The 10,209-nt window shown below is 40.1% G+C and overlaps 1 protein-coding gene across 1 annotated transcript; it reads right to left on the reverse strand.

Moving 5' to 3' along the window:
* Window positions 1–2,452: 2,452 nt before the first annotated feature.
* Window positions 2,453–9,112, reverse strand: LOC121353481 (vertebrate ancient opsin-like). The gene is made up of 5 exons (XM_041467352.1): window positions 8,752–9,112; window positions 7,063–7,273; window positions 6,337–6,454; window positions 3,793–4,032; window positions 2,453–2,683 (listed from the first exon to the last, which is right to left on the reverse strand). The coding sequence occupies exons 1-5, from the start codon at window positions 9,110–9,112 to the stop codon at window positions 2,453–2,455; spliced, it is 1,161 nt and encodes a 386-aa protein (XP_041323286.1).
* Window positions 9,113–10,209: the final 1,097 nt, after the last annotated feature.

Below are 10,209 nucleotides of genomic sequence, written 5' to 3' on the forward strand. Positions count from 1 at the left end.
GTGCACAACTCTGAACCCCTAGTTTTGTTTGTAGTTCAAAAAAAATTTTTATTGTGTTACATTGAAAGACTTAACAAGCAGATCCTGGGAGCTCTGTAATATTTTGCTCCCAGGCTGATACTGTTCTGGTGGGCCCACCATGACAATGTGTCAAGGTGTTCACACTTTTTAAAATGGACTTTCTGACAAGTAAGTAGGAAAAAAGGTATCCTCCTCCTCCCGAAAAGCATTACTGGAGACATTTTAAGATGAAAATACCCATTGATTCTATTATTCCTTGTTTCTATCAGAGATGGGTACATCTCACAGAGACAGCTTGCTGTTTTCTACTGCTTTCCATACATTTTTACATAATTTCCATGCATTTTTACATTGGTTTTTTCTTTGCAATTACTTAATTTTTGTTGCTTTATTTTGTACTACAGAGTGATACTTTACATATCCTCACCTTCTCCGGAGATAAAATAATTCTGTTGCTTTTAATTAAACACTAGCACTTCTGCCAATTCTTCATGATTTAATATATGTAATACCATTAACTTGTGATTAACCTAGGTCAATATATCCTTGAAAGAGAAAATCTGAGTCTTAAATGCAAGAATTTTCACTTTCAAATCATATCTGGCTGTTTTAATGGACTAATGAGCACCAAAAGGTGCACAGAATTAATAACTGAATACCATACTCTTCCTATCTCACAGTATTTCCAAAACATTTTAAAAAGGCATAGACATTTGTTCATTGTTCTGTTACAGATAACACAGGATTAAAGAACGGTAAGGAATGTCCCTGTCAGAACAGGGATCAACATTTGTGTTTAAGATTGAGCCCTGCAAAAGTTCAAGCTAAAATTACATTCTAAAAGGCAGTCACCTCATGAAATTTTGTGAGATGAATACGAAAAGCATACAGTCTTTTGCAGTGAGTTCTCACATGCGCAGCTCATGATTTTATTTGTAGACTCACTCCTCTCTTTGGATCCTACCATCCCAAAATGAAATCAGGGCAACAGAATCTGAACATCCTTCTAATCAGAAAAGGATCTGATGCTTCCTAACCTCTCCTCTTCTGCAAAGGACACCTTGTAGAATAGGTCCAAAGGGCTTTTGTGAGATACAAAACGAAGAGCATGGCTGTCCATGGTGTGAGTGCTGTGAGGGGCAGGAGCAGATGGCCAAGGGCCAAGCAGTTTGCCGAGCGCGCCGCGGCCAGAGCGGCTCAGGGACACGCTCCGTGCCTGTCCCTGCACCCCAGCTCACCTCCTCACGAGCAGGGGAGTCATACTGAAACCAGCCTCTGCAACATACCAGGGGTTCAGGATATGCTTTGTGCTGGATGTCTGTATTACCTTTTCCTGACTCTCCAGCATCTCCAGCTGCTGCAGGAATGGCTCTTGGCTTCCAAGTCAGCAAGGTACTGCTTAGGGAGTAGCTTTGAGCACAGGTGTCTCAGGTAGTCCCACTCTTTTTCAAGGCAACATAGTTTTTCAAACATTTTCAGAGAAAGCAGAAACAAAAAAAAACCTGATAGAAACAAAATTTATGTATTCTGTGTAAAATAGTTCTATTTTTTGGAAGTAAAACTGAACCATGGATGATTCATTCCATATCATATTTCTATAGCTAAGGCCCGTACAGGGTGAAGCTAGTGTAGCTTCTCTATACCATTATGGAGCAACACTTCTTCCTGCTGGCATTGTTCTAATGTCTTCTCTAGAAATAATGGTTTTCCATCCTAAAGCATTTAAATACAGTCAGCCTTTGCCTTTTCTCCTAAAATGCGTTCAATTAAAGATGGATTTTATACAGGATTAAAATTCCAATGTGCCTTAGCACAAGCTTAGTTCTTAGCAACATTTCATACAATGATCCCCAACACTTTGTAAAACAGAAGTCTGTCTTTATTACACTCCTAACCTGGTTTGGCTTTTCATGTGCAAGTGACATTCCACTAAAGCTAAATATATTGCTGCACTTCATTGTGCGAATTAAACATGAGATGGAATACAGACACGGAAAGCTGGCAATTTCCATTAGTTTTCACTGTTTACAGAAGCAGTATCTGTGTTATCGTCCTTGCTTCTGAAAGTGGAGGTGTAGTAACAAGTTAATAACTTATTCTGGAATCAGCAGTCCAACTAAAGCAGGGAGGATGTGACTTAAGCAGAAACAGGCACTTAGAAGTGGAGGCAGAGAGACACAGCGGTGCGGTGCCACTACCTGCTGCGAGCTGGTTGTGGATTGGGAAGAGAAATGCAGTGGAGGAAGGGACTCACCTTATGGCTGTTTGGGTGTTTGACTGCACCCATAGAGCCAAGCACCTCTTACAGGCACTGAGGAGCTGCTGTCCACAGGACCACAATGTCCCTTCCCAGTGACAACAAACCTTTATATTAGGTGATTGTAACAATGAAATACGCTGTAGCATTGCATTAATGATCCCATCTCCCACTCTACATGGGACACATTTTGTTTTCTGAAGCTGTCAACAGGGCCAAAGGTTGTTGGCTTCTGTGTTCATCTCCAGTTTTCCTCTTAGAAATGGTGCTATGAACTGCCGTGGGGGCCATCTCTCTGCCTCTTCTCTCTTGGGCTGGCACTGCTCTCTCTGAAGTCAGGTTCAAGTTGGACTCTGCAGTTCCTATGGCACTGCAACTGAACAATTGAATCAGACACTGCCTGAACTAAAAAGGTGAAAAAACAGGAGATCAGTAAAAACGCATAAGAAATGTAAAAATGATTCTATAAATCAATCCGTATATTAGCTAAAAGTCTTGGAAATTCTCTCATGAATCAGTTGGGAATATAAAGAAATAACCCTATAAAATAGATTTGCCTATGCCACCACGAAGAACTCTAAACCTAAAAATTAACTGTGTTCTGAAAAGAGCCAATCTTAATCTAGAAAATAATTTTTCTTTTCTGCTTCTAGGTAATCATATCTAATGGACATGATTGGTCATTTCTCCAGACTCATGCTTTCGTATACTAAATTCCTGGCTACTCAAAGATGGGTTTTTATTGTTTCATCCACAAACAGGGTGAAGTGTAGCACACATCTACATGGTTTGGGAGATTAGGGTGCTGTACACAGGATGTGGGACAAGCAATAGCTCTCGCTGCAGGACTGCATAAATAAATTCAGCATTTTTTATCCAACAGTCACTTAACTGTTTTTCTTTATTTAATTTATGAGCTTGATGCCACCACTCAGTTGCTGCATTCATTGCAGAAATCTGCCCATGTTTATTATCATGCCTGTTATCACTGTGAGCACACAGCATGCTGGTTCATCCCCATGTCAATTCTTTTTTTCTGCATCCAATCCTCTGCCCTCATTCCAGAGAAAAAAGCTCTCTGCTAAATGGGCATGTGCAATACTTCTACCCCTCTGCACACAAACCACAAATGCCTCATTTCCCCAAGACAAATTCAAGCTTTGAAAATGTGCACCCCACCTCAAGATCAACTTAATGTTGTTGTGTTCTTAAAGAATTATTGAAATATATTGGGACAGTCTTGAGAAGATAATTTTCATACAGGAAGCTAACTCATGTTCCCTAAGGGCTGATTTTCCTTTATAATATCTAAACGTAATGATTATTAACATTTATATTTCAATAATGCTCAGAGGCTTACACTATCTTCCACCAGGCAAATATTTTTTTCATTCTAAATGCTGGATATTGTAATGGTTGCTAGCTAACACACAGGTAGGTAGAAATAATTCATTATAAAGCAAGACAAAATAGCAAAATATGAGTGTTAGAGACACTCTGAGAGCATACAGTACCTGTTTGTTCATAAAGACATAAATAATTGGATTATAAACAGTGGCTGTTTTGGAAAAGAAGGCCGGAATTGCTGCCAGACAAGGATCCAGCTCAATGGAGGGATATGCAGTGACTAGGATAGAAAAGGTAGCGTATGGCATCCAGCAGATTAGAAAGGCAATGATCATAAAAACAACCATTCTAGTCACTTGTCTTTCAGGTCTCCTGGTAGTTCCCAGCCTGCCTTGTGCATCTGACACCTTTTAAGAAAAGAGAAAAGATTTAGAAAACAAACAACCAGTGTCCAACCAGTGACTTTAGTGAGCTGTCTAGGGGCCAGGCTGGAAGGAAAGACCTGCTCTTCCCAAGGGCAGCAGCACAGAGGGATGGGTGCTGCAGCTACTGCTGAGGGACACGAGTTACCATACACAGCATCAGTAAATTTTCCTTTGCTTAAGTATCTTTATATTTTTATTGTCAAAGTGAAAAAGAAGAACATCATGGTGAGTCATAAGCAGATACTGAGCTGAATTCAAGCACTTTCTATTCCACGTAGCTTTTGCAGACAGCTGGGTGTCTGGCATGCTGCTGAGGCTGTGCAACCTCTGCACCTGGGGGCAAATGCACACCAGGGGAGTCTGTCTGGCTCAGTGGTGCCTCATGGCCTTCTCCAGAAGAGCATTTATGAACTAATGATATCAGAATTAAAGTGGGATTGGGGCATTTAGTGGGAATGCTCTCTCTCTTTTCCTCAGTGATCATGCAGGAAGCTTAGGCGCAGAGGTTCACACAGAAATTAGCTGATGTCAAACTGTCTTTCTGGGAAACATCCCTGTTTGGTTTCTGATGACTTAGCAAAACAAGGTGCTGTTATGAAATGTTAGTTTACACGAGAAATAATTAATAACTCTGTATGGCTCCAGAAAAACCTGATGCCAGGTCTTGCAATGTTACATTCTAATAAAATAAGATTTGTTTGTGTAAGGTGGCCTTTTAACTTCCTGCAGTAATGTTAGAACTCTGTGGAGACATTTTCCCTAATACTTTTGAACTACACTCGGAGAATTCAATGTTTGTGCTTAAAGAGGTATAGCTGCACCTCCTAGGAAGGGCAATGTCCTCACCTCTGTAGAAAGTTTCAATTTGCATCAGTTTTTACCAAATATAAACATACCAAAAACATCAACAACAATAACAACAACAACAACAATAAAGAATTGTTACAATAACTGCAAGTTATTAGGCATTAACAAAGGCTGTGTTTGGTACTGATAAGATAGTCCCTGCCAATATATGAGATTTCCATAGCATTTTTTAATGCATGCTGTTCCTACATAGACAGCGGCCCAGCCTCCCTTTCAGCAGATTGCAGTCTCCTGGAAAAGGAGCACAATCTCCTTTATTGCACTTTCAGAGGTTTCATCTCTGTCTCATATCATCAGCCTGGTCTTTTCTTCACGTATAGCTTTTCCTTTCTCTAAATACTGGTAAAGAAAAACATACTGGTGCTTTATTTTCCAAACAAAGGAATACTGCCATAATAATTTACCTCTATGGTAAACTGCTAATTTTTTATTTTTCCAAAGATTAATTTCTCTGATCAACTTTGATGCTTCAGTGAAAGCTACAATTGACATTGTAAAGCTGGGGTCACTGGGACTGAGGGACTGGCAGATTATTCCACTCAGGAACAACCCTGCACTGTGACAAAGGTGGGACAAAATGCATGAAGAGGGGTGGTTGGGAACATCAAGACACCAGTTCTGGTGCTCTGTTCATTGTAGTCAGATTTTTGAAAATGAGCTTAGTTGTGAGATACAATCATATGGCAATTCAATATAGATTTACAGAAAGTGTCGCAGGTACTGGCTTTTCAGAGCTTTGTAATAAATAGAAACATCAATATTGTCCCAGAATCTTGTTCTCAAATCCTGGACCAAATAGGAATTTTCCTGTTCTATTGTCTTCTTTATCACATTTTGCAGCTTCTCCTTTGGATCAGGTCAACACAACCATTAAAGAAAATTGAAAAGCGTTTCTCAAGTCTTTCCTGGACTTTTCCTGGAAAATATTCCTGGACAATCTAATACTTTGTTTATTAAACAGCATGGCATTATTTGCAAAGGCTACATCTTATTTTGAGCATATTACTAAGTAGTAGGCAGCACTCTTAAAATTTACAACTACAGTCATTTTAAGCCACATTCTAATTTGCCTGGTTTGAGTCTTATGAAATATCACTGAATTGAAGCATAATTGTGAATAAAGCAGTACTGGATCATTCTGTTTATTTATGAGGTAGACATTGTTTCACTTGTATGATGTTTGACTAATGAGATGTACTGATAAGTGATGTGAACTCCACGCTTTAAAACACCACTTCTAACCATAGCATGAATTTCTGTTTGTAAGGGTAATTATATATAAGGGATGTAACTGAGTGTGTTTGAGCCTGCAAATCTGACCTGCTTATGTCTGATCTTTACAGAAAATCAAACACAGTAATTCCAAACTTTTACATGCATACACATTTTAAAAGTTTTCTTATGGGTGCTTCTTCTTACCTTTTTTAACTTCCACACCAGTTTTCCATAGGATACCAAAATCACCAATAACGGTACTATAAAACAGGTGGTGAAGAATGTAATAATGTATGTACGGTCAGCATAAGCTCCTGAGTACCTGTATAAAATACAAAATACCTTTGTATGTATTACTACTATGTGTTCTTATTATTTTCTAGGAATATTAATCTTTCTTTTCAAAGATGCCACTAGTATTTTTGTCAAATATTTTTATTCAACGTGCCCCTTTGCAGCTCTAGTCATATCCCCAGACGGAGCCCTGGGCCATCTCCTGCCCAGGGACTAGCAGGGGATCCTACAACTATAGGCACAGTACAAAAGGACTGTGGGGCTGATTACATGGGAAGAGACATGTAATCCAACCTCCTGCTCCAAGCAGAGCCAGCTATGGGGTCAGACTAGCTGGCTCAGAGCATTGTCCAGTCTCTGAAAAAAATCTATCTCTTTGCCCTTTAACTCTTGACAAAAAGCACAAGGTCTAGGGTGATTATTTTCATTAGAGATGGAGGCTCCACCCTTTAGAAATTTTTGTTTTAGAAACCGATCGTGGAAAATTTTGATCAGTTTTATAACAGCTTTCTTTACAGCTGATTTTTTTTCCAGAGATTTACATCATCTTTAACCCTTTCCTTTAAATTCCTGGCCCTGAGGCATCCTGAACCGCAAGTTTCAGTTTTTTACCATCCTCTGTGAGAGTGGCCTTACCAGTTAGGCTCACAAGTAGTTCCAATCTTACTGGGGGTGTAACTGCTCCAACCAGATGTTGGTGGAAAGGTCCAAATGAAGGAAAAACTCCACACAAAGACAATACCTAGAGCTGCATGCTTCCCCCTCAAGCGTGCATTTCTCGGCAGGCGGCAGATCACAACGTACCGCTCAAAAGCCAGCAGAGCAAGGGACCAGAGAGCTACAATGCCTGGAGCAAGAGAACACAGCATCAAATTTGGGTAGACCACTGAACAGCAAACACCATCCCAAATTACAGAATCCCTGAACTGTTTATTTTGAAAAGCATCTCTGGAGGCCATCACTCCCCCTCAAGCACTGTCCATCCAGCAGGTTGCTCAGGACCAAGTCCAGCTGGGTTTTGAGTATCTTTGGAGATGAAGACTCCACAACCACTCTGGGCAGCCAGTTACACTCTTTGACTACCCACAACATCAGACACCTTTTCTATCAACACAAGTTATGAAAGGATGGGCAATTTATATGCATTATTTAATACTAATGAAGAGCATAAGAATTTAATGTTTGTCCAGTTTGCCAGTCTACAGTAAAAGGGCTACAAAACCAAGCAGCTAATCAGGCCAGTTAAGTGATTAGGACTTGCACTTTTAGTTCTACACTGAAAAGCTGCAAATTATGTGTAGCATCCAAAGTAATTAACTAAAATCTTCAAAACATTATCTTTGCAAAAATTATTTCATGCGATCAGAAAACTCAAATGTGCAGACAGCTGGCCACAACATCAAATTGTCAGTTTAGGCACATATTACCTGGTGGGACACCAAAATCTTGAAACATCCTGATCTTTCTCCATAGGACACAGCTTACATGCCACAAACTGATGTAGAAGCATTGTCCCTCAGTGACATTCCCTCTGTCTGTCTTAAACAGGCAGAGAGCAGCTCTGGGACTCCTTTTCAGGCTGAGGATCAGCACTGTGTGATTTAGAGCAGGGACAAGCATTACTGACTGTCTTCGTGCAGCTTCAGAGACAGGGACAGGACACAGGAATGAGTGTCTGTCTCAAGTGAGTAAATGCCCCATTCTAAACTAATATCCCATTTACTCTGCAGAGATGTATTTACACGGGCTACTGTGTAGTGAGGATTTTTCCTCTTAGAGTACTTCTAATATTTTTTTTGTAGTAAGTGAACAAAGCCATGAAAAAAAAAATCACAAAAAGGTGTTGGTGTGCAGACTGACTGTTACAGGTGTGTCCCTGCTCCTCAGAGCCCCTGGAAGACAGAGAACAAAAGATATTCCATGCCCTGAGATTTTCCACAGTTTATGGGCAGCAACTCACTCTCTTTCTCTCTCTCTTATTTATCTATATATGCACAAACAAATACAAATATTGAACATAGCTACGCATAAGAACTTTTTTCCTGAAATTGTTTTACCATAAGCCCCACAATGCTGCTATTCTATTGGAAGGCTTTTCCTCATTCTGTGAAACGTATTCAATGATCAGTACACATGCAACAGGCCACGTATATGACAGGGATAGAGAGATATATTTTTCACTTTCCACTACAGAATGTATGTAACAGGGGAAATTACCAGTGAATTGAAAGGCATGCGAAGTCAGTGATTTAGGAAGCTGCAGTAGAATACATTGAAGGAAGTTGAAGGAAAAGAACATACAACTACAAACAAAATCAAGCTTACCAAAAAATGTGACAGCAAATCCTTCCAATACACAAGCCCAGTATCCCATAAAAAAATAACCTTTTAGATTTGTTAAAAAGCTGATGGTACCACCAGTCAGTGAGACCAGGAAATCAGCCACAGACAAATTGACTATAACATAATTGACAGGTTGTCTCAATTGCTTGAAGTTAAAAGTTACCACGATTACAGCCAGGTTCTCAGCAAGTGACAGGGAGGTCACCAACAACATTACTGCTGCCAGAACCCTGAATTGCCAGGGCTGGATGGAGCCCAAGGGACCACGGAAGGGATCCCATCTGGCAGGAGCAGAGTAACTGGGCAAGAGCGACCCGTTTTCAAATGCTCTGAATGCATCCATTACTTTGTTCAGCAGCAAAAATAATATCATATAATACTGGAGTTTCAAATAATATTCAGGATTAAAAGGAGATGTTTGCTCGCTTCAACAGAAGTGTGAACAAACTCCCCCGCCTTCTGCTCTCCAATAATAACTGAGGAAAAAATGTTTCAGTTGGAGGAAAGTTTAGTGCTGCAGAGTGGAAGTGGGAAGAGGATTAGCAAGAATAGATATCTCTTAGAGCAATTTCTGCCCCTCTCTGCCCACTGCCTCTCTCTCACTGCAGCTGTGCTTTATCTGTAATAGGTTTCCTCCTCCTGCAGCAGCCAGCAGTGCTGAAATACCCCTCAGCTCAGCCCAACTCCGCTGGGAAAAAAATCAGTGTTTGCTTGGAAGCCTCCCACACTCCCGTCACTTTAAAAAGAAAGGCTAGCTGGTGAGAGGGAGTTGTCCGTGGTGAGCCAGAGAGCTTACAGGAATTTGGGAAAAGCAGCTGTAAATGTTGAAAGCAAAATAATGTGATGTTTGACATTGTACTGACCCTTTTCATCGGGTGGTTCCCAAAGAATTCTCCATGGATGAACTTTTCTCTACAGACCTTCAGAAACCAACAGATAAGGCCACACATAGAACCAACAGGGAGCAAAACCAGACCTAGGGACTCTTTTCCTCTAGCTGCACAAGATTAGATCCCACTGTCTCTTTGCAAGGCAGTTATTTTTTTCTTAATCAACCGGACTATCTCAGATAATCAATAAATGAAAATAAATGTCCTAAATATTTCACTTGCTCAGAGGTCTTTATAATGACTGATGTAAAGATAACCTACACCTGGCTGTAGTGGTATGTGCCATACACATGGGGGCCTCATTTTATATATGTCATATTTAGTGAAGTTCTGCTGCTAATTTCTAGCCCAAAATGCATTACTTTCAGCTCAGCTTCTAAGTAGTCTTGTTTTCTTAGATCAGCTGATGTTGAAAAATGTTCTAAAAGCCTGCTAAATATAATTACAATATTAAAAACTGAAATTCAGCATCAACAGAAACCAATGCAGCCAAGTTTTTTGCTTCATACCAACAGGTGAATCTATCTTTACCCAAAACAATTCCTGTGGC

This window comes from Pyrgilauda ruficollis, unplaced genomic scaffold (genome assembly GCF_017590135.1).
Source record: "Pyrgilauda ruficollis isolate IOZ18807 unplaced genomic scaffold, ASM1759013v1 scaffold207, whole genome shotgun sequence".
NCBI lineage: Eukaryota > Metazoa > Chordata > Aves > Passeriformes > Passeridae > Pyrgilauda > Pyrgilauda ruficollis.